General features: G+C 38.6%; 1 protein-coding gene across 5 annotated transcripts in view; it reads right to left on the reverse strand.

The window, feature by feature from the left end:
* Positions 1 to 24634, reverse strand: part of Cfap43 (cilia and flagella associated protein 43) — an 88520-nt gene that overhangs the window by 62785 nt on the left and 1101 nt on the right. For all 5 annotated transcript variants that reach the window (XM_046449886.2, XM_046449883.2, XM_046449884.2 and 2 more), the window contains exons 2-7: positions 23906 to 24159; positions 19857 to 19953; positions 11603 to 11770; positions 9382 to 9532; positions 4577 to 4736; positions 1330 to 1394 (exon numbers count right to left, since the gene is read on the reverse strand). In XM_046449886.2, the coding sequence (XP_046305842.1) occupies positions 1330 to 1394; positions 4577 to 4736; positions 9382 to 9532; positions 11603 to 11770; positions 19857 to 19953; positions 23906 to 24159 (895 nt within the window). The remainder of the gene's footprint in view (positions 1 to 1329; positions 1395 to 4576; positions 4737 to 9381; positions 9533 to 11602; positions 11771 to 19856; positions 19954 to 23905; positions 24160 to 24634) is intronic.

Genomic DNA, 24634 nt, shown 5'->3' on the forward strand with positions numbered 1-24634 from the left:
TTGAGCCTTAGGTATTGGGGGAGAAATGCCAGATGCAATCTTCAAGTTCATCACCATTCTGCATCCCTCATCAGAGCAAATGCTGCTGTTGTTTCTGTAAAGTAAGTTAAAATAAACACAGAGGATGGCCTTGAAAAGGACAAAAGTCACAAAGGGCACAAATGCAGACTAAATATAGGGAAGAGGAGTGGGTAGTCCACTTGTCAAGTTGTGGGGGTGGGTTACAAGCTGAGCTTAGTTGCTTGGGCTCCAGATTGCTTCTTGCAGGTGGATCTGCACCTGTCACCATGATGTCATTGCCCAGATGCCCTCAGGGTCCTGGAGATGTGATGGACTGGGGACAGCTACAAGTAGACCTGAGATTTTAGTATAGGTCAATTAAAAACCTCAGCATTGATTACAATATTATGAAGGCACATGATATGGCTGTGTTACTGGGGCTGTGCTTGGTTCTTTGTTACTTTGTTTTGTTTTGCTTGAATTTTTGTGGCTTTTGCAGGGGTTGCTCCTTGTAGTACTGGGGATTTCACCCATGGCCTCACACATACCAGCCAAGTGCTCTACCACTGAGCTACAACCCCCAGCCCTTTTATTTTACTTTGAGACAAGAACTCACTAAATTGCCCAAGCTGGCCTCCAGCTTATGATCCTTTAGCCTCAGGCTGTATGTTTAATGAATGAGAAGATTAGACTGTGAAGTCTGATATCCCTGGGTTCAAGCCAAGGTCCTTCCCGTATTTTCTGGTGAGTTACTTTCTTTGTGAGTCTTGCTTCCTTCATGTGATTGAGGAAGATGTTAACAGTCTATACCTGATAAGGTTGTTGTGTGGACCAATTAGAAAATACAAGTGAAGCACTCAGTGTGGTGCCTGGTACAAAGTAAATTCCAGGCAGGGGAGAATATTGATCCTAACCCTAACCTCAACCATGACAATATGCAAGCAAGTGGTCATGCCCAAGGTCTAAGCTAAAACTTAGAGAAAATGTTCCAGATTCATATTTGACACCCTAACACATTATTGCAGAAAGGAGCACGGAATTGGGTTATAGACTATGTGTTTTTGTCCTGGGGGAAAGGCAGTGGACTCTTTAACTGATTTTGCTTTTTGGAGTGAGATAGCTATATGATACTGCATTACACTGTTCTTTCACCTTGTGGATCTAACTAAAATTCTTCATAATAAAAATTGTTAATAGCATCCAAAAGGGGAAAAATACTAATTAATAATATGGCAGAACTTGACATCCCTAAATATGGCTCCTAATAGTAAATGAAAAGGGAATTTTTTTTCTTGAAAGCAATTGATTTTGAAAAGTAAAATACATTACAATTCCAGAAGCAAACACTCCATCTTTCTGATACACCAGGCTGACTGGGCTGATATGATGAGGTTCTAAAAGAAAGGTAAAGTAGAGGACACACAGTTAACAATGCAATGTAAATAATTAACAAAAGCTGCTCAGCAATGATCACTAATTAAATCCAGCAAGGTGTTTTGAATGTCTTCATCCTCAGATCTATGTAATCAATATTATAGAATTATATAGTAAATATATTTCATTTCTTAGGAAAGCACTTTCAGGTTGAAAAGGTTGAGGGGAAAAAACCAAATAAGCCAAAACTACATTATTGATGGAGATGTATACTTAAGATTTGTGAATTCTAGAGTATGTAAATTTATTTGTCAATAAATAAAGCACAGTGGGTAAAAAGAAAGGAAAAAGGAAAAAAATGTTCCATAAGAACATTTGTTACTAATAAAATATTGTCCTTGTTACAAATAAAATATTATCTTTTTAGGAAAAACAAAAACACATTATCTTTTTAGATAGACAACCTGGAACTACAAAATCAAAGGTTCAAGTTGGCATCCATTCAGTTATTTGCTTATTGCTTACTGTGGTCTGCCATTTTGCTGGAGGCTGAGCAGCACACTGCCCTTTCTTTCCTTCAGACTGCTCACCGCACAGGAGTCCTTGCTTTCTAATTCAGCTGCCACTGGAGTCCAGGTTCTTATGAGTCCTGGCATGGTCTGAGTGCTTGCTGCTTATGGCCACCCACATCTAGGATCCTACTTTCCAGAACTATTGGCTAAATTAATCTTCACAAGAACAATTTCAACTGAGGTCCATCCCCATTCTAGTTTTTTTTTCCCTGGGGGGGTGGGTACCAAGGATTGAACTCAGGGGCACTTGACCACTGAGCCACATCCCCAGCCCTATTTTGTATTTTATTTAGATACAGGGTCTCACCGAGTTGCTTAGCACCTTGCAGTTGCTGAGGCTGACTTTGAACTTGAGATCCTCCTGCCTCAGCCTCCTGAGCTGCTGGGATTACAGGCATGTGCCACCACACTGGCCCTATTCTAGGGATTTTGATGTCTTCCTACTGTTATTAACTATATATATAAATGCCTTGAGTGAACAATAAAGGTGAGTTGTGGCATGATGCCCCCTCGTTCTGCACTATTCTTTTATAATACTCAATGCACCAAACTGGGCACTTAATATTTTTCAACCTTCCCATGTTTTTGTATCCATGGAGATAACAAGGCCAAAAATTCCATCTAGCCACATCTCCCTCTGTGAACACTGCCTTCAAGAGCCAGTTCAAATGCAACATTCAGCATGGCTTAGCTTGGATGCTTTTCCTTATGTGGATCCCATGGCACTTGTGAAGTTTGCTCTTAATGAGATCACTGCTCTTATCCTCTTCAATAAAACCTAAATCGCTTGAGGGTGGAAATCACGAGACCCTTTGTCATCTCTATAACCTTTAAGGTAACTTGCTTAGTGTCTGCCACATCATAGAGGCTCAATAAACATGTATTCAACATTACTTGCAATAAAGTATGAAAATTATAAGAAATAATATGCAGGAAGAAAATAATGAACAATATAAGGCTATTTATGATGAAATCCTAAATTGTGCAAAATACATTGAAAGTGGGATAGAAGTTTGGAAATGAGAAGCATTGTTTTGTAATTATTTTAAAAATGCATATAGGTGCCAATTTACTCTGTGGCAATACTTGGGATCCCGTTTTGGAGTCAAAGAATGAAGTTTCTCAATGACCTCAGAGAGTTGATGACTAATGGGAAAGATAGACATGCACATGGGCCATAGTAATAGCACAGGACGAAGCTACAACAAAAGATTGTGGCCAGGAAATCCCAGACAAGGGCACCTCATTGTGCCTGAAGGTTGGTGTGAGGCTAGGGAAGGTGCCACACTGAAGGAAAGTTTCACCGAGTAGACAAAGAAGAGAGGGGCACCCCAGACCGAGTTAACGACAAAAGCCAGCCAACAGAATTTGGAAAAAGCACACAAACGATGAGAAAATTTAAAAAAGGTTCATGAGGGAAATGCTGATGCTGGAAAGACAAAGCAGGAAGGGGCTTGCTCTTTCAACAGCCACTGGGGTGGTACTTCAGGTGCTGGAGTAGAGAACAGAACAAGGCTGGAGGGTGCAGATGAAGTAAAGGGAAGGGCGGGTGGGAAGGCTGGACCTGTGAAGTCCACTGGGATGGGGGAGCATGGAGGGATGGTATGTGAGCAGGGCACTGGGAGATTCAGAGAGGAGATGTGGCAGGGGGATGAGCTAGGAGGCATATCTGGAATGGCTGGAGGAAATGCTGGCTAGCTGAGAAAACTCCTGCTGGGGAGGAGTGGGGAATAACACTAATGGAGCAGCTAGAGTTGGGGTAAGGAGAGCTTGAAATCGAGGCGGCACAGCCTTTGACGTGTGCTGAAGATGGTTCCCAAAAAGGGCAGTTGGGCAGGAATGGGCTGCCTGGTTGGGATCAGACAGATAAAGTCTGTGAAGTTAGTCCTGAGTTTGCTCCATAAATCAAGGTGTGAGATGATAAAAACCATAGAAACAGAGACTACCTCAGCCAGGCCTGGGGAACTTTTCCCTGGGTCTACACCCAGCCCTCAATGGGCACATGCTGGCTCCTGTGACCCAGTTCCAACTGAGGCCTTAGCTGATGAGACCAGGAAAGGATATCCAAGGACCCAAGGGAGAATACCAAGTTTCTCTTTGAAATTATAACCAGGCAACATAAGGTAATATTTATGAAGAAGTTGGAAAGAAAGGAGATGATCACCATGCAGAATGGGTTGAAAAGAGTTGGGGACAGGAAAAGGCATGATCAGCTGTCTAAGCAGAAGGGGCATGTACATGGGAAAGGATGCAGGTTGGCAGCTAAGAATTTAGACTGAAGTCTTCTTGCCTGGATTGACATTAGCATCGTGATATATATGAATTTGAGCACATTTCTTAACCTCATCTATGTATGGTCATAAAGCATCTGCTTATGTTATTTGTGAGGTACATGAAACACACATACAAATAGGAAGCAGAATGCCAAGTGCATAGCAACTCTTCATATAGACAGTAGCTGGCTGTGAGGAGTGTCTGTAGGACTTTGAAATAATTAAAAGACAAAAGAGAAGGAGGAATCAAAGATGTGTCTGAGAAAGGAGAAATGGGGAAAGCACCCATCTTCAAGTGCACGCCAAGCTAAAGCCAGAGCTGCACTTCTGGGACTCCTTGGCAGAGCAGTTTCTCACCTGATTGTGTCATGTCTTCTATCTTTTGGAGCACGGTCACCTTTAAGGTTTCTCCATTAATCATTAAAAGATGACCCTCTTCGCAGCCAACATACAGGTCACTTGATGGAGTCCAGCAATGCACAGTGGGGTGAAGCAAAGGATATAAATCGTCTTTTGGCTTCAGGGAAAGAATAAAAACCTCATGTTAAGGACAGCAGTCATGGCTAAGAGTCAGAGAAATACCCATCGAAACAATTGCCAAAAAGAAACCAATGACTACGCTCATATAATAAATTTAATTGGTCTCACCATATTCCAAGAGCTAAGCGAACTTCTTCCTCTCTCCATTTTTAATTCACTAAGAAAAAAAGAGTTGTTCCTGCTGACACATTCAGAGCTCTGCCATTCTCAGGGATTCTCATGGAAGTTTTGAGGAATATCTTCTAAAATGTTTCTTTGTGGACTTTTTTGGTCTTGGATCTAAGAAAGCCATTATCTAGCTAAAATCACCATGGGGGAAAGACTTTCATCTGCAGTCCCCTCTCCTTGTTCTACAGGAGGTGGTTAATGTAAAAGGCTGCTTTGGAGCAGCCTTGCAGTTCATGGAGAATGTGAGGAGCTTGTTCTGATTCTGTGGCCCTTCTTAGTGGACACAAGAACCTAGGGCCTTTCAAATTTAGTTCATGAGACATCCTGTGTGATTTAATTTCCTGGAAAGGGAAATACACAAAATCTATGGGTTATACCTAGAAGAAAAGCTTACTTTGGGGACTGAAAATAAAGTGGACCAAAGTTCTAACCAAATGTTTACTGGTAAGCAGTGAATACTTTAGGCTTTGTGGACCACATAGGTATGTGTCTGTATCTTCTTTTTATTTCTCTTAGTCTTTAAAAAATGCAAAAGTCAAACCAACATGTAAAACAGATCAAAATGTACAACTATAATGCACCAATAAAATATGGGAAAAATGCAAAAAACATTCTTAAGCTTGGGATGTAAAAAGAAACCTGAGTTTGTTTATCCCTGTCTTAGGTGATAACACTTTAGTATTATGCTCCTCACAAGGTAGTGGCAAGTGTGGCTCTGTCAAAGTCACTATTTCTAGAAGATTCCTGAGGGGTACAAATTTGTAGCAAGATTGATATTTCAATAAATATTTACTGGGTACTGGTTATACATCAGGCATCGAGCCAGGTCCTGAGGAAAATCACCTGTTGATGGAACAAGCAGTGTTGACAAATAGCAGAATGAGAAGACATGGTAGGTTATGGTAAAGAGGTGTTTAAGAAGCGTCACTGAAAGCAATGGATTCTTCTTGGTGAGTGCGAGGTTGGGGTTCAAGAGAAATCATCATTCGAGATGCCTTGAAATATGTCTAAGGCAGCAGCCAGACATGGCAAGACTCATCATGGCAATTTTTAAAAAAGGATAGTGACTTTAATGATATGATTGGACTATTAATGGCCTCTTAGCCTTGGATAGTTAGAAGATAAATGCTGAAGTAATCATGTGGTCCCCAATGAATTAAAAAAAAAAAGCCATCCAAAAGAATTCAACTGCTGCCAATCAATGACTTTTCTGTGGTATCTGACTGAGATTTGACTCATAGGGGAAAATAGTCATTCACTGAGTCACCATTATTTAAAGTATTTTTAAGTTGGTTGGATGACATCTAACCTTAGATTATAAACCTTAAAACAGAACTTATTTGGCAAGGCAGTGGCTTAAAATCTTTAAAACAAGCAGCCAAAAAGCTGACTAAAACACTGAGTAATTGAATAACACAGAGGATAACATGGAGGACCCCAAGAGTTGAACACCTGAGGTGTATACTTCCATTTTTTAAAAATATTTTTTTAGTTGTAGATGAACACAATACATTTACTTATTTATTTATTTTTATGTGGGTTGAAGATCAAACACAGTGCCTCCTATGTGTGAGGCAAGCACTCGGCCACTGATCGACAATCCCAGCCCTGTATACTTCCATTTTAATTTAATAATATTTAAAAGAATAAAAAAAAAATTTAAAACAACAACAAAACACCCACCACCAATCTGGTTCTCCCAAAGCCAATGAATCTGTCATATGAAGTAGAATATGAAGATTAAAATGGAAATTGTCTAATCTTTGTATATTAAACTAGTATTATATGTGGATTTACTTTCTTAAGATAAATCTGAACTTGTCTTACTACTTTTCCATTAATAAGTCTATTTGTTGTCACTTAAAATAAATGTGATATTATATGGATTATGTGAGCAGATGTAATAATTTTCAATTCTGAAAGTTATGAAAGTTTTAAAAGGAAAGCTACCAATTATGCTTAAAAATATTTATTAATAACATAACATCCTTTTTCATCACTTGAAGACTAAATATAAAAAGTTGGAGTCCAACTTAATGCTGCTTTAGAAAATGTATTTTTCTAGGACTGTGGTATAGAGCTTGCCTCGAATGTGTGAGGCCCTGAGTTTGATTCTCAGCACCACATAAACATAAGTAAATAAAGATATTGTGTTCATCTACAACTAAAAAAAAAAGAAAATGTATTTTTCCAAAATATGTTTTAATACTTAAGTTATAAGAAAAAGATTTATATTGATCAACTTCTGAAAAAAGAAAAAAAAAAAACCCTTGGGGTGGGGGTGGGTAGATGGAAAAAGGAAACTGGATCCTTGACATTAAATTCATTATATCTTGGATCAATTTTCTGCCTCAGATTTCCCCACACTACAATGGGATATGTTTTTAATGCCCTAAATAAGTTATGTAATGTGACTTGGGACTATTTCAAGGCCTATAATGTGTACTTCTAGCATTAACGACTAGAAAGATAATGGGATTATTTAATTTTTGTAATATTATAAAAGTCCACAGCTTGTAAGTTTTAAGATTGTTATATAGATTAAGTCATTATTAATTTCTCTGTGACTAGCACTCAGGTCACAAGAAATGACGTTCAAAGGAAGGAATGAAATCAAGACACTTGAGATCTATTTTTTGCTTGCTGCACAACCATTAATTTTTAGCCATTTTCCTCACTTATTTAACTATAAAATAAAAAACTAAACTACTGGGAAAATTAATTCCTAACTCAAATGCAAGGTATTCTCTGTATGATTAAGAGATGTCAAACTATAACTTTAACTTGTTGCTTTCAGAAGAAGTTTAAAATGCACTGGGTGCAAAAATCCTAGGAAATAAATATGTCTATTTATTATGAACATTTTTAGCAATAGTAATTCCACATAAAATAATTAAAGGAGGTGTTTCATAGCATTTTCCAATAACAAGAACAATTGCCTGGATTTTAAATGTTTATGTAGGATTTATCATATTGGTGCAAAATGTGAAAGATGAGGGCTCCTGTAGAAATTCACTGCAGGAAAAAAGAAAACATTTGAGATAGTTGGAATTTGCGGGTACTAGGCACCAAATACTAAACACAACCTGTAACCATGGAGGTTCCTCGATTTATTTTTCCTTTGTTGCCCTCCTGTGGCTGAGTGTGGTGATATTTTCAAGGTGAAGACAATCTAAACAAAGGAATTTGTCATTATATCTTGGATCAATTTTCTAATTGATCTAATTTTAAAAAACCAATCGTTGTCATTCATTCGAGGAAACCCAAAGGGTTTGATTCTTTTTTCTTACTTGTCAGAGAGATTTTACAATTCTCACACTGAGCTATTTTTAATATTTAGAGCTCAATTTTCTGCAGTGGTCAAAAACATTTGGAAACTTCTACCACTTTTATCCTCCGCTTACAGTTTAAAACAAGCATCAGTATAACACAAGGATCCCAAGAGTGAAGCTCCTTACCTGCACCCCAAAGGTCTTGCACCACTTTTGACTGTGCCCTGTCTCCCTCTTGAGCGTCACCACACATCTCATTTATCACTTTGTCCTCATTGATGCTCTCATCATACAGGTCTTTTGTCAGTTCCTCAAACATGCCAAATCCTCTTCTCTCCTAGGGCCATTGCACATGCAGTTCCCTCTACCCAATACACTAACTCTGCTTGTAACACTTCAAGTCTTGGTGTAAAAATCTTCCCAAAGGCCTTTCTCAACCAGCATATGGGAATCCCTTTCTTGCCACCCCATCCCCACTTATCCTGTTACCACAATCATCACATTTTGCAAGGATTTTATGTCTGTCTTTGCTCTTGAGTTGTTAATGCTGTCTCTCCTGACAAGGACATCAACCATCTGAGGATTATGCCTGGCTGGTCACCATGTGATCCTCATTGCCTACAACAGCATTGTCACTACTTAGAAGGACTTGATGGAATGAACCAGTGTGCAGCCTTTCACAAACTCTCCCTTTGGAAAGTTTTCTCCACTCTTTTCTATGTTCCTCTCTCCTGGATTTGCTTTTACTTCTGGGATCAGGCCTTCTCAGACTCTTCTTTCTCCTCCTGACTTCTGGCAGTCCACCTCCTCTCTGGCTTTTTCCTCTTCCTCTTCCTTTGTTCATCACACTCCCTCTTGGCTCTCTCATGTGCTGTCTATGAAAATGATGCCACCATCTGCATCTCCTGACCCTGGAACAACTTGCCAACTTCCACCCAACATCTCTACCTGGTTGCCTTCCCTGATCCTCATTACTATATTCAAAACCAAAACCACACCTGGGCTCCCTGCTCTGCTACCACCCTCCCAGTCATCCAGATTAGAAACTCCAGTCTTTGTCTCTAGCACTCTCTGTGGCTAATCTGTATTAGAACCCAGGAGGATCCCAGCTATCCTACATGCCTCATGCCACAGTTAGACAATCCACTGAGCCATTCAACTGTTGGCAAACAAGGTCATTACCCGGAAAGTTTCTGCCTCTTCACCTACTAGCCCAGCAATGGCTGACAGTGGCAGCACAGGTCCGTAGATGAGATCCTTGGGCAGTGAGTGGGGGAAAAGCACATCTGTTTCATTAACAAATGTGCCATCTTCTAGAGGCAGTTTTACCGACCTGTACAAAAAAAGAAACATCAGAACTATCAGATTAACAGAAACTAATCTTTGATGCAACCACTGTTTATCAGTGTCTAGTCTGGATGACTGGGAGGGTGGTGGCAGAGGAGGGAGCCCAGGTGTGGTTTTGGTTTTGGACATACTAATGAGGATCAGGGAAGGCAACCAGGTAGAGATGCTGGGTGGAAGTTGGCAAGTAGATCCAGGGTCAGGAGATGCAGATGCTGGCATCATTTTCATTGACAGCACATGAGAGAGCCAAGAGAGAGTGTGATGAACAGCCAAAGTAAGAGAGAAGAGGGAAAAGCCAGAGAGGAAGTGGACTGCCAGAAGTCAGAAGTTTTTATACCTAAAACCACACAAGAAGATAAAAGCCAAATGGTATATCTTAAAATAAATAATATGTCATAAAGGACAAGTTATGCCCAGTTATAAATTATGAACCTAGGGATTATCAAAATGCTCCAAAGCTAATAATCTAAAGCAAGAATTGTAAATTTTAATGCTAACGGGTCAGGCAGGTGAGTGTGTGACTTGGCAGGGGAGGGACTATAACCAATAGGAAAATATTCCTTGTAAAGGTGGCAGGTATCACTTAGTTCCAGCCAAGAGGGTTGTTGACCTGTGTGAAATTTTATTCCGAACTTTTAAGACAATATCATAACCTGAATGTTTATGAGAAATGTCTCAAATGTAACATTAGCAACTAATACAAATAAAAAACACTGTGGGCTAAAATAAACATGTGTAGTCTGCATTCAGCTACTGTTGCAACCTCTCATATTAAGAATTAATTTTTAAATTTATTATATGTCAGCTTTTAATCCATAGTATGGTTATAAAAGTGGGTTTGGAGAATTTGTGGCCTCATACACTAAATTTAAAATTTTCTTGATTATATGTTATAAATGAAAAATTATTTTGAGAAATAAAGTACCTAGTACTTAAATGTAAGGCTTTAAGAATCCCACTTGCTACCTGAATCAGGACAATCCCCACTTTATCTGCTTATCAAAAAATCATACAAGTTAACATTCACAACTAGAGTAGTGTATTCCAGGGAAGCAAAGGGAGACAGAGGTGTGATAAATTAGTGACTGCCCTGATAGAGACGTCACCTACTTTGTTAAGAGAAGCAGTGTGTTGACTCTGCCTAGAGGTAGATTTGGCTTAGGACATGCAGAGTAGGGAGCAGAAAGAAGGGCCTTGCTTAGAGCTCTCCAGCTTGAAAACTTCTGCAGGGGGATGTGAGGGGGTAGATGTACTCATCACTTAAGGCAATTTTTCAAAAATTGCAATTTTAAGGTTACATCTGTTAAATATCTCTTGGTTTTTTTTGACTTCTTGGAGTAGGATGGAAGTGGTCAGTTCAGTGGCACATTTAGTCTTTGACTTTTTTTTTTTTATGACAGAGGCATCCATTATCATCAACTATTGCCATTGTCAACAATTTGTTCCAGAATTTTTCTTTGACCTATTTTTTTAACTTTATTTACTTTTTAAAAAATATGGTGCTGAGGATTGAACCCAGTGCCTCATGCATGCTAGGCAAGTGTTCTATCACTGAGCCACAACCTCAGCCCTGATCCATTTCTTTTAAACATATAGTGACTCCATTATATGTAACCACTTCTTTGTGAGTAATATGGCTGAATGTAGATTGTAATCTGTATATTTCCTCTAACAGTTTCTTACTTTTGATGTTTTACTAGAGCATCATGAATGTCCTTTGTGTACAATCATAGTATTTCAAAATAGGAGGTACATATCAAAATTTGCTAAATTAAACCATGTTGGAAAAAGCTCTCAAAGGACTCAATACTTAAAAGAAACTCATTGGGAAATGAAAAAGAGAATCTTTTGAACTGCAAATAACCACTCTAAGGTAATGATATATGTTGAAAGATGTTATAACTTAAGCTCCGTGTGCATGTACATGCATGAGCATGTGCATGTGTGTATGTATGTGTATTTAAAGCCACTTGATTTATCCAGTTGACCCAGCCATATTACATGTATGTAAACAAAAACCACCACTTGGTGGTTGTGTGGTAACAATGCCTCCTACCTTGCTTTGATATAATGCTCCTGGTTACTTCTTTCGATGGTCCACACATTCACTGTACTTGGACTTGATAAGCAGAGCTGGCGCCAGTTCATGGGATTAAAAGACAGCTGGCTCACATCCAGACCAGGCTGGGATTTCTTGCACAAGATGACATTAGATTCCCAGTTCCTTAGAGGAAAATAACATTTGAGGAAAAGTTAGTTTAAATCATGCTTTCAGAATATGTATCTAATTATTTTAATACATAAAATACATAAATTGGGACATAATTTATAATATAATTTATATAACTAAAATATAATCATATTTATATATGTGTTATATTATGACATTGATATAAAATTTGTAAGTATGCTTATCATTATACTGAATCCCTTTAAGAAACAAAATAACTATTTTTAAAATGTCACACTGTCTTATGCTACAGCAAGCATATTTTATTCTGTTTATTCAGTTTGCATTTAACTCAGCCAAATCTAGAAAATGGAATATATCATCACATTTGCTGCAAAATAAATGTGGTGTCAAACTCTCTAAGCACTGTGAATGAATACCCCATATGGATTTGGGTGTACCATACTTACCAATGTTAATTGATCATTTACTGAGATTTTAAAATCAAAACTGTAGCATTTTAAAATTGATTCATCAGGAAACAGGAACTAGTAGTTCCTAAATTTGTCAATCAGCTCTGTCCTGCTCTCACTGTCTTCCACGACCACCACATCAACTACTCTCTTGCTACAGTCTTTGGTTCCCTTGATTCTTTGACTTTCTGCCTCAGATACCGGGCAGAGCCTGTCAACCCTGGGTGCATACAACCAATGCATGGACAGCTGGGGACATAGGAACAAAGGTCACAGGGCTGTGCCAGTCAGTGATACCGTGAACTTGTGATTACCACTCCCACTGGACCCTTGGTACAAACTCCAATCCTGCTGTTTCTCTGGTTGGGTCTCTTGCCCATGCAAGCATTTTGAATACTCTCTCTCCTAGAGCCCCTAACTCTTCTTCTCAGTTTTAGTAAGTGGTCTTGATTCCCACAAAGAAAACAGAGATCATTACCTGAGAATTCCCCCCCCCACACCAATACCTGCTGTCAATTTCCACACCCGTTAGGGTTATATCTTCTCTCCTGTTATAGTGGAGGATGTGTCTTGCCTCCTACCAAAGGCCAATTTCACCACCTGTGCTGAATCCTACAGGTCTTGAATTCTTCAGAACATTCATTTATCTATGACTCCTTCTCTCCTGCATCTTCAGCCTCTCCCTGCCCCCAGCCACTCCTTCCTCTCAACATGTAGGTGCTCAGTTGCACCATCATTTAAAAAGGCTTCCTTCAATCCCAGGCATCCATGCCTAACTTCTTAAGTGATTTGTGCTAAACTTGCTCCCTTAGCCCCTCTCTCTCATATCCCAGGATGTATGTTTCCCCCCACCACCATTCCCTGGACGCTGCTCGAGATGTCTACACAGATGTCTACCTTCATCCCAAATCCTACGGGCACACCTTTGTTCAACTCTACCTCTGCAGAATTTGACATTGCTTGCAGCTACCTTGTGGATTCTCACATTCCTCATACGGGGCACTTCATATTCTCTTTGGCTCAGCTGTGCTTGACTACCTCTCTGGTTTTGTTAAATTGACCCAGTGATTTTCCAATTCTGTGGACAATTCTGCTTTGATTAGCTTCATGTTACCCAGCCAGCACACCTGGGCACGAGATGTAAGAGGTTGCAAGAAAACTGAAAGTGCAGAGGAATCAACATGCTGTGTTGTGAAGCTTTGATCAACTGGGTACAGGAGTCAGCAGATAAATTCTTGTCTCTTTTTCTTCCCTTCTTCAGTCATTTTCATTGCCTGGGGACAGTCTGTATTTATAGTAGTTCATAAAGCATCTCTGAAGGCCACTTTCAGTAGCACAATCAATTGCACATGGTACCCAGTGATGGCTGCAAAGTAATTCTCATATTTGCTCTCCTCCTTTCCTACCATCCCCCTGGGTTGTGATTCCTATCAAAGAACAGGCTTGTGGGTTTTGCTTCAGCTATGCTTTCTGTAGAACCCAGGAGGCGGCATATTCTAGGACCCTTCCCAACTAGTGTTCCTCTTCCTTCTATGTCTGCTCCTTATGAATCTCCTCAGGGGTTCCTCTTCTCTGTTTAGTCCCTTCGATGGGTGTTCCTCTAGTTTCTCTTTAGTACTCTACTTGTGACATTTGAATGATCAATTTGCTTCAACAATACCCAAAATGATCTCTAGCCTTCCCTGCTGAGCTTTAGTCCTGGATATTTCGTTGCATAAACATGTGTGTCCTCCAATATCTGTTAGCCATTTCTTCCTCTAAGTAACAGAACCCCTGGATTTTAGCTAGGCACATGGTTTCCCACAGTGAGGACCATATTTCCCAACATCCCTTTTGGCTATGGCTAAGCTGCCAATGGGATTAGGTGGCAGTGGTATGTGCAACAGAAAGTCTGTGTCCTCCCTCTCATCTTTTCCTCTTCTCTCTAGCTTCTCAAAATATATGAGTAGCACCCCATTTTAGACTGGAGATGGTGGCAACACCTTAGGAATGACAGAGCAATAAGATAGTAGGAGATTGGCCACCAGCACTGAGGAGTTACCAATACTATCCAAGGGCAGCTCAAATCCAGACAACTGCATGGGAGAGAAACTTCTGTTGGTGATTTGTGTTTCTGTTTCAGCAAATCAGCCCCAACCTTGACTGATATCTACCTAATGGACATCTCCATTTATACCTCATGCACCTTCAACTCTGCCTGCCCCCTCAACTCTTCTTCCCCTCCTGCCTCTTTCAACTTGTCTCTTCCTAGGCCCTCAATATCTTTCTGAGTAATGTCTCCATATTGCCCAAGTCACAATTCTAGGTTTAGCCCTCAACCCATTCCTCCCCCTCAGCACCACACCCAATATTCAGTAGGTCACCAGGTCTTATGATGCTACTCCTAAACACCCCCCAAACATCCCCACTGCTCCCTTCCTCACTCACGCCATGTTCATCTCTGCCCTGGACCAGCAGGCCTCCAAACTGATGTTTATGCTTTGTTGCCTGCAATATACCTTCCAAAATATGGCTGGAAGCAGTCTTCTTAAATGTAGATATGCTTATGTTGCATCCCTGCTTAAAACCTCATAACAGCTTTCCATTGCCTTAAGGATAAAGGATGTGCCCGTTGGCATGGCTTATATGTAAGGTGAGTCCCTTTCCCAGAATGCCCAGGATAACCCAGTTTGTGTCTGTTCTCTATATTAATTATTGATAACATACCCTTTCAGTCTCAAAAGTGTCTTGTTTGCATGACCAACTATGATCACCTATTTATAAGGCTGCTCCTGAGCTGGCTGCAGACCACCCCTCCAGACTTGCCTCTTTCATGTCTAATCTCATTTCCCTTATTATGCCCTCTTAATTAGAACCTTCTCCTTGAAATACTCTTCCTTCCCACCACTCAAGGTTGATTCCTACTCAACATTTAGGTGTTGCTTTAAGTTGAATTGTACCCCCATTCATATGCTGCTGTCCTGATCCCAGTATCCTCAGAATGTGATCTTATTTAGAAACAGGGTCTTTACAGAGTTAATCCAGCTAAACTGAGGCCATTAGTGTAGGCCCTAATACAATGACTGGTGTCTTTATAAAAAGGAGACATTAAGAAACAGATGCACACACACACACACACACACACACACACAGAGAGAGAGAGAGAGAGAGAGAGAGAGAGAGAGAGAGAGAGAGAATGCCATGTGAGAAGAAGAGATCTGGGTGACACCAAAGATGGCCAAAACCAGCAGAAGTTGGTGAGAGGCATGGAACAGGTTCTCTCACAGCCCTCAGAGGGAATCAACACTCTGATATAGGAATTCTGGTCTCTCAACTTGAGACAATGGATTTCTGTTCTTTTTTGTGGTACTTTGCTATGATGAGTCTAGCAAACTAAGACAGGTATTGACCTGAACATCATCTCCCTTCCCCAGGAAGCCTTCCCTGACCACCCATTCCATCCTCAGATGAGAGGCCCCTTCTCCGTGCTCCCATGGGGAGCTATGAAAATGTTCAGACCCCTTCAGGTTTTAACCCCACTCAGCAATTCACCAGCTGTTTAAATTTAAGCTAGTGGCTCATAAAAAATTCAAACTGGAGAAAGAAAAGATTGCATTGGTTCAGTTTCTCATATTATGCCAGAAAGCATTTTACAACATAACAGGATCATAAAACAGACTTTGTGCCTTGCTTTCACCATTATCTGACACTCCTAGGAATGGAACTTTATTGTCATAGTATCCTGATTGACAGCCCCCATGTGATAAAGGCAGGTATGATTTTATAAGTTAGAATTTAACTCTGGAACAGATATAATGCTGTGACTATATTGCCTGATAGATTAATTCAGTTTAAAGTTGCTACAGTTATAGAGACCTCTGGAAAGTTAACCATTCTTGCATGCAACCTAGAAATTTTCTTGAGTCATTCTTTTTGCTAACTCTGGTTGGGGGTGGATAGGGGATGGTTTGGGGGAAGAGTTAGGTCATAAAGACAGAGCCTTCATGAAGGGGATTGTTACCCCACCTTCTTTTTGTTTGTACTGGGGATTGAACCCAGGGGCACTTAACACACATTCCCAACCCTTTTTCTTTTTTGAGACAGGGTCTCACCAAGTTGCTTAGGGCCTCACCAAGTTGCTGAGAATGGCTTTGAACTCTCCATCCTCCTGCCTTAGCCTCCTGAGCCACTGGGATTACAGGCCTGTGCTAGTGTGCCCAGCAATTATTACCCTTATAAAAGAGATTACAGAAAGTTAGCTCATTCCTTCCACCATGAGAGGACACAGGGAGAAGGCACCATCTACAAATCAGGAATTAGGCTCTCACCAGACACAAAAGCTGCCAGTGTGTTGATCTCAGACTTTCCATTCTCTAAAATTGGGAGAAATAAATGTCTGTTGTTTATAAGCCATCCAACCTAAAGGGACTGTGACAGGAACAGCTTCTTTTGTCTTCCTGCTGGTTCCATTATTAGGGAAAAATATAAAACTTCTCTGCACGCTCACCAACTGTTTGAAAATTCTGTTTTAATGTCTAACCTCTCTGAAGCTTGCTTTCTTTAAAGTGAGGCCTAACCAGTGTGGATGTCCCGTGGATTTTTGTGGGGATTAAATGGGTTGATCCATTTGAAATCTCATTCTCTGATGAAACTGGTGATGAGCATAGCAGTGGATCCGCCTAATGCCCTTTGCTGATGGATCCCAGATATCCCAGACATCCCCAGCCTGTGACTATAGCATGAAGTCATTCTTTTCTTATTTTGAAATGTATTTTTTCAAATTCTCATTTTTAATTATAGAAATAATATATGAATCCACTGTTTTCTCTTTAAACATTAGAATGTAAAGGTGAAATTCTCCTTGGACATAGTTCCTTCCAGGGGTTGAATCAGGGTTCAATTGCAACATCATATATCTGTTCCCAAGTTTAATTTATAAAGTCACGCCTGCCTTTATTACATGGGGCTATCTATCAGGATACTATGATAACAAAGTTCCATTCCAAGGAGTGTCAGATAAAGGTCAAAGACTGGTCATGTTCCAATAAAATGTAATGTATTTATTTTGGTGAGCTGCTGTCACCTCCTCCCTGTTCATCTTACAGCTCCCTCTTGCCCCAGCAAAACCTCTTGGTGAAGCCTCAGGCTCTTAGTCCCCATCACAGGATTAAATCCCACTCACATATTCTATGCAACAACCTAAGGTGCCACAAGGCTGCTCCCAGAGCTTCCAGAACCTGTGGTGCCACAGCAGAAATTTAAAGAAAAGTCCATCTCCCAGCTCTGCCTACTTTCATTCATGGGGCCCTAGGGCATCTGTGCTGGTGCCTGGCCTCAAGAAGAATCTCCTCACAACAGAGTCATCTCTGGTCTCCCTTCAGCAGCTGCTCTGTCCTCCTCTGCTCTCCTCACCCCTGTCCTCTTGTTTCTCTCCTCCAACACTGACTCCTAAATAGACATTTTCATGAATATTGAGATATGCAAAAATTAAAGGGGAACTGGAGTGTGGGGGAGAGACTGCCCTTAAGTCTCTGCCCCACCTTGTCTATCAAAATGCCTCACCCATTACAGAAGTCTCAGGCTTCCCCAAACTATGCTATAAGATGCCTAAGAAAAGAGACATTATATACCCAGCAGAAATCAGGGGATAAACATTTACTGGATTCCAGTGAGCAAATGCAGCTGCCCATAGGGGCCAGGAAACTAGTGCAAAGGAATGAAATGTCTTGAATATACACTTCTAAGTCAGGGGGTAGCAAACTCTTTCTATAAAGAACCAGAGAGTAAATATTTCCAAGTTTTGTAGTTCATATATGATTCCTATAAGAACACAACTCTGGTGTTATAGAACAAAAGCAGACATAGACAATATATAAGCAATTAAGCATGGCTATGTTCCAATAAAACTTTAATTAAAAAAACAAGAGGAGAGCTATCCTTGCCTTATGGGCAGTTTATGGCCCCCGTTGGGATTGTAGAAGCCACTGTGACCTTCTAGAAGAGTGAGCAACCACACACAATAACACATATGAGACTACTGCCTTGTGGGACCATAGGTCCAGAGTTGCCTGTGCTCAAGAGAAGCCAGATAATGTATTCTCTAAAAGTTTCCAATTTATAAAATATTCTGTGGCCCAAACAAAACATATTCCAGGCCAGAATTAGCCTAAAGATGATGACTTCTTATTCTCTGACTTAAATAAATACCTTGATAGATATTGTGCATACTTATACTGAGTGAATTCTTGGAAAATATTTAGTAGAGGAGAAATTGAAGCTCAGCTTCTCCAAAATCACACAGCTAGCTATTTATGGGGCCAGGATTCAGGCCCAAGTCTGTTGTTTTAAATGACCTGTTCATTCCTGGTCAGTGCTATTTTTAGCATTCACAGGTTGCACGTATGAAAGGTAAGTGTAGTCTTCTGCTTTGGGAGCCATCAGAACCTATGCCCTTGTCTTCTCTCCCCACGTGCTTTCTGTCCTAAATTGTAAGATAACACATTTCTATTGGTAAAGTCACTCAATTTGCAGTACTTTATGACAAAAGCCTTAGCAAGCAAATACAAAGATAAACAAATTATGGTATCCCCATACCACACACTAGAAAGGAACAACCTTGGATACACAGCAGCAGGGGTGAATTTCAAAGCAACTATGCTGCATGAAAGGCGGCATACAAAATAGAATATACACTATCTAACTCTCTGTGAGATTCTAGAATAAGCAAATAATCTACAATGATAGAAACACATCAGTAATTTCTTGGGAATGGGGTAGAGACAGGACAGAGACAGGGATAAGTGCATATATTGCAATAAGGAGGATCTCAAGCAGTGCAGGGAAATTTTGCGGGGTGATGGATACATTTATTGTCTTATGGTGACAGCTTCATAGGTGTGTATGTAATTTGATACTTAAATTGTATGCTTTATATATGAGCAGTTTGTTATATGTTAATTATATCTCAACTGTTCTGTAAAACTCTACATAAACTAAATACATATGTCTCTCTGAATCTAGATTCTTACATTTTTGTACAAGAAATGCTGGTAAGTACCAGTGTCCTCAGTCATTTCTAGAACATTTTGTACTTTCCCTTAATAAAACAAATTCCCCCCTGCATGGATTTATATCATGATAGAAGAGTGAATGCAGCTGTGAAGTTGGCCGTGGGAGTTGAGCCAGCGTGGATCAAGATGTGTCTAATCCACAGGCAACTGTTATAAAGGTGGCAGGATATCATTCTACTGTCAGCAAATAATTGTTCTAATGTCTCCACAATTACTTCAAATGCAGCTGTAATGCAGAGACCATCTCAAATTCAGCATTCATTGAAAACATGCTAACAACTCAGCAGTATCATATGTTAAGAAAAGGTGTATAATTATACATATTTATAAGAATATACTTATACATACATATTATATATATATATATTCTTTACCTGACAAAGGAAATATTGCAGCATCTTAATAAAAAGAGAAAATCAATCATTAAATTATTTTATAGTTTTTGCTCTGCCTAATTTTATGCCTAAATGTAACAATTATATTAGACCTTACAATCAGGATTTTTATTTATTCCATTTTCCTTATTTCAGATTCTAATGTATATTTCCTTTGATAAAATCCAAGAGAAGATTTAAATGTAATCCAGTGAAAGGAATTCTTCAGGATTCTGAAACTTACCAGAGGGCCAGTTCAAATTCTGGAAGAGAGGAGTAACTAGCCAAGTAGGTGCCACAGTAACTGAAGGTAAGTAAAGTGTAGTCCAGAAGAATGTTGCCTAAAATATAAAATCCATTACAAGGATTTGGTTGGCATGTTGGGATTAACTATGGTCTTATAGCTGTTTCTCTTTTCTAGTGATATTTACATCATTCTAAAGCATTTAAACAACTGGAGTAAGAGATCCCCTGGCTGACTTCTAAGACTATGAACAGAAAACTAGGAGTAGAGTTAAGATTCATTTTTAAAAGATATTAGAATGAATTAAAACCAGCAGTCACTGTCTCTACACTTTGGTGCAGAATGGAGGATACTGCACCATAAATGTCCCAGCATGATTTGAAATAATCCAAGAGCCATGAAGTATCCCATCAATAGCAGTTATTCAAATTTTACCTTGAGGGGTAGTAATAATTCTAGCTTATCTCCATGTTCTATTTCGAGGCCATATTTAGCCCCTCAGCTTAATATTTTCCAATTCTTGGAACTTCAAAAAGCTCTGTTCTGATTTGTACATCAAGTTAAAGAAATGCAACTTTACTTTAAAAGAGCTGGGTGTGGTGGTGCACACCTATAATCCCAGCAATTTGGGAAACTGAGGCAGGAGGATCACAAGTTCAAGGCCAGCCTCAATGACTTAATGAAATTAAAGTCTCAGCAATAACAGTGTTTAAAATGTGCACCCTGGGGATGCTGAGAAAGGGTAGTGTCTGTTTCTGCTTCCCAGGATTGGGGGTGTGATTTCCTTCGCTTTTTCTACTCAGGTGGGTCTACAGGTACAAGTTTTACCTGTGCTCTGGTCTGCCTTTATATTCCTCACTTAGTCTATGTATTTTCAATGGCCCCATTTCCAATTTTTTTGCCTTTCTCATTTTACCTGACCATAATATAATCCTAAAATGTAAATTTACCATTAATTGAAGCTATTTAGCATAGTCTAATTAACAAAGAAAGCAATATATACTAATGAAGCATCCATGCAAAAATAAAAATTTTTCTGTGGATGAGGCCTTAATAGAATGATTGCTATACAGACAGTTGCCCCTGATAATTGAAAACTATTAATTGTATATACATTTTAAATTAAAAATATGATTTTTTGAAGAAAATACAAAAAAGGGGGAGGAGGGGAGAAAAATATATTCTCTGTGATTCTATCACCAAATTTGGAAAATTTCTTTCTGGTATTTTCCTCTATTTATTCACTTTAAAAGTACATGTTCTTTAAATGTAGCTTTTGTAGCTATAATCATGGCTTGAATACTATATATAATAAATACTCCATTTACAATGGAATTTGGGTTATACATACAGTTGAGTTCTATTGTTTTTTTTGTTCATATTATGTGAGCATTTGATCATTTTCTTAATGTTTCTATAAAAATGTAATCCTTAGTGCTTGTGATAATACCCCTTTATGGGAGGTTTTAACTTATTTAACCATATCCATATGGGCATGTGGGTTATTTTCCATCTTTAGCTATAATGACACTACTCGAAACTCCTTTGCGCAAATCTTTGACCACATTTCTGATTACTGTATTTCCTTAAACTTGAACTTTTTTTTTCTTGTAGACAGCATAAATAAATATTTCCCAGAAAGACTCTATCAGCTAATACTCCCACTTTTGGCAAAAAAGAATGCCACCAATTTCACTGTACTCTGCCTAGCAATCATGATCTTTAAAAAATTGTGACCTCAATTGGCATAAAAACAGCACCTCAGTTTACACTTTTTAAAGTGAATATTGAGAATTTTTCGATGTCTTTGGTCATTTGTAATCTTTTGTCTAGGCAAGTTCCTTTTCCATCTTTCTCCAGAGATGTTTGTCTTTTTACTTACTTATAGTTTCATAAATTCTCTGAAAATATTTGATTATATTTGTTCCAAGTATTTTCCTTGGCATGTTGTCTTTTAATTTTGCAAGGTATTTTTGATGTTCAAAAAGCTTTAAATTTGTAATATGTGAATCTTTTATTTTTAATTGTGTTTGAATCATTTCTGTGTTCTACCACATTTTCTTTTCAAATGGATACATGCTTTAACGTATAGCATATATGTTAAATGAGTATATACGTTAAATGAGCATATACGTGAAATGAGTTAAATATGTTAAACGAGTATCCCATTTGATACTTTTGTTCAAATATTTTTTCTTTCTTTTTTTTTAATTTTTTATTGTTGGCTGTTCAAAACATTACATAGTTCTTGATATATCATATTTCACACTTTGATTCAAGTGGGAAATATTTTTTCTTAACATCATTGTTGAATAATTCATGTCCTTTTTGTGTGAGAGTTTCCTTCACCATATGCTTAGCTTTTCTAAATTTTGCCCATAACTCCTTTACAGACCTGGAGGTCCCTGTACCAAAAGCACACTACTAATTATGATAGCACCAAGATGCTACAAAGACCTTTTGTCTTGCCTCCATCCTCTTTCAAATTATGCTCTTTTCTTTTTTCCCAGATTGACTTTGGATCATTTCAGTATTCCTTGTTTCTAAAATAAGATAGACCTATGAGTTATTTTCTGTAACAAATATTAGAAATAATATTTGTTTATAATAACCAAGTTTTCCAGCCAGGAATATATGTCTCTATGGAGTTAAATACTTTAGTGATTATTGTTTCTTCATCTAGTTCACTGTTATGTCTTTGGATTACTCCTAAGTATTTAAATCTTATACTTACATGGGTATGTATTTTGAAACCATTTTACTGAGAATTCTTTTATTGGTCATAGCAGACTATTGCATCACCCATAAGCTGCTTTCCCATATTTATATTTTTTTCATTTTTATAGTTTGTTGAATTGGGTAGGATATCAGAATTGGCTATTACACCATTAAATAACAGTGGTAATGATAGGTATCCTTGATGATTTATTCATACTTTCATCGTGAATTCTTTTAGGGTTTCATTTTTTGGTATGTACGTTGGCCACCAGCTTGAGTTAACTTCTGATTGCTTGCAGAGGGCTATGAACAAATAAATAAGCTGGGGAATTTTTAAGGGTGAAGAGTGGTTATAGTCCACATGGACAGTTCCTAACACGTGAATGGATTATGTTTAAAAAGTTGTCTTAATCTATTGAGAACACAGATATATTTACCCACAAATAAAATGTTTTAATTTTAAATAAATGTTATTGTGCCATTTTCTGATGTCACCCAAACACTCATTCAACCTACAAGAGTCCAGAACTAAGGCCAGCATGAACTTTCTGACTATGGTGTATTAAATGCGAGAATTGTTACATGGAGGATCAGGAGATGTACAGCAGCTCAGATTTGGTCAACTGTATCCATGAATAAGTCAAGAGTAGGTCAAAAAGTAGGTAACCCTGATGAACAGTGTGTGTGTGTGTGTGTGTGTGTGTATATTTCTTCATTACCACAGCCTTAACATTATCCCAATTTAATGGGTGAGACTTGTCCTTATAAATTATACAAACATCAATTCACCTGAATTTTCAATAAATCATCAGGAAAGAAAAAAATCATTGCTCTGAAAAAGGACAGTGTTCTAGCCCAGTGCTTCTCAAAGTTTAATGTTCATATGATTCACCTGGGAAGTCTTGTTAAAAATGCAGGTTCTGGGGAGCTGAGGTTGTGGCTCAGTGGCAGAGCGCCTGCCTTGTGTGTGCAAGGCCCTGAGTTCGATCCTCAGCACCACATAGACATAAATAAATAAAATAAAGGCATTGTGTCCATCTACAGCTAAAAAATTTTTTTAAAAATGCAGGTTCTGATTTGGTAGGTCTGGGTGGGAACCAGTTTCTGCAATTTTAAAAGGATTCCTAGGTAGCACCAATATTGATGGCAATCAGACCACATTTTGAATAGCAGGGTTTCAGCCCACTTAAAAATTTAGTGCTCAGTTTGATTTCTATTTAAAACAAAAACCTTTAAAATACAAACTACCTTCATTTATGAGAACTATATTTGGTCTTATATTATAACAAAAATTCTTTAGTTATGGACAGAGGACGCTTCCCCCAGGATACCTTTTAATTTGGTCCTTCTGGTCAATCCAGGAAAGTTGTATATGTAGATGTTGGGTTTTAGCTTCCGGTCAGAAAAAGCCACAACTTCATAAGGAATGTTAGTTGCCACGACGCCCACAATTCCATTAATACACTGGAGTACAGTCTTTGTCTTGGTTTCAATATTAATAAATATTACATAATTCCCACTAGGGTAGCAAATGGTGTCTTCGGTAACAAAATGAACATTCTGCTTAGGGAATCCTTGCACCCATCTTTGGGAAGAGATATGTCACCATCAATATAATACATTTCAAATAATTTTCTTCTCTTTAACAAAGTGAACAAAAACTCATCAAAATGTTTGAAACACATCTATTTTTACTGCCTTCCTAGCCAAAATAACCTGCAAGATTAAAAAAGAAATTCATACATCTTCTAGCTTTGAGAACAGTTCTCAAGAGCTGTTTATTGATAATTTTTTCAGTTAAAAAAAAAAAAAAAAAAAAAACAACCCTCTCTGAATGAGCCTAAGAAAGCCTCAGAAGGATTTCTGGGGTTTTCTATACTTGGAAGAAAAAAGGTGAAAACAACACAGAGGAAAAAGAACTTGATTCTAATAGAAAACAAGGTGCATCCTGGGCCCTTCTTTTATAATCAGTAATTTCTAAAACTTAAAAAAAAAAAAAAAACTTGGGGTAGTGCAACATTCTTTGTGGTTGTAAGATAAATAGGAAAATTTCTTCTTTA

The sequence above is a fragment of the Marmota monax genome, unplaced genomic scaffold (genome assembly GCF_021218885.2).
Source record: "Marmota monax isolate L192 unplaced genomic scaffold, Marmota_monax_Labrador192_F-V1.1 WCK01_AAM20220418_F8-fsc00004, whole genome shotgun sequence".
Lineage (NCBI taxonomy): Eukaryota > Metazoa > Chordata > Mammalia > Rodentia > Sciuridae > Marmota > Marmota monax.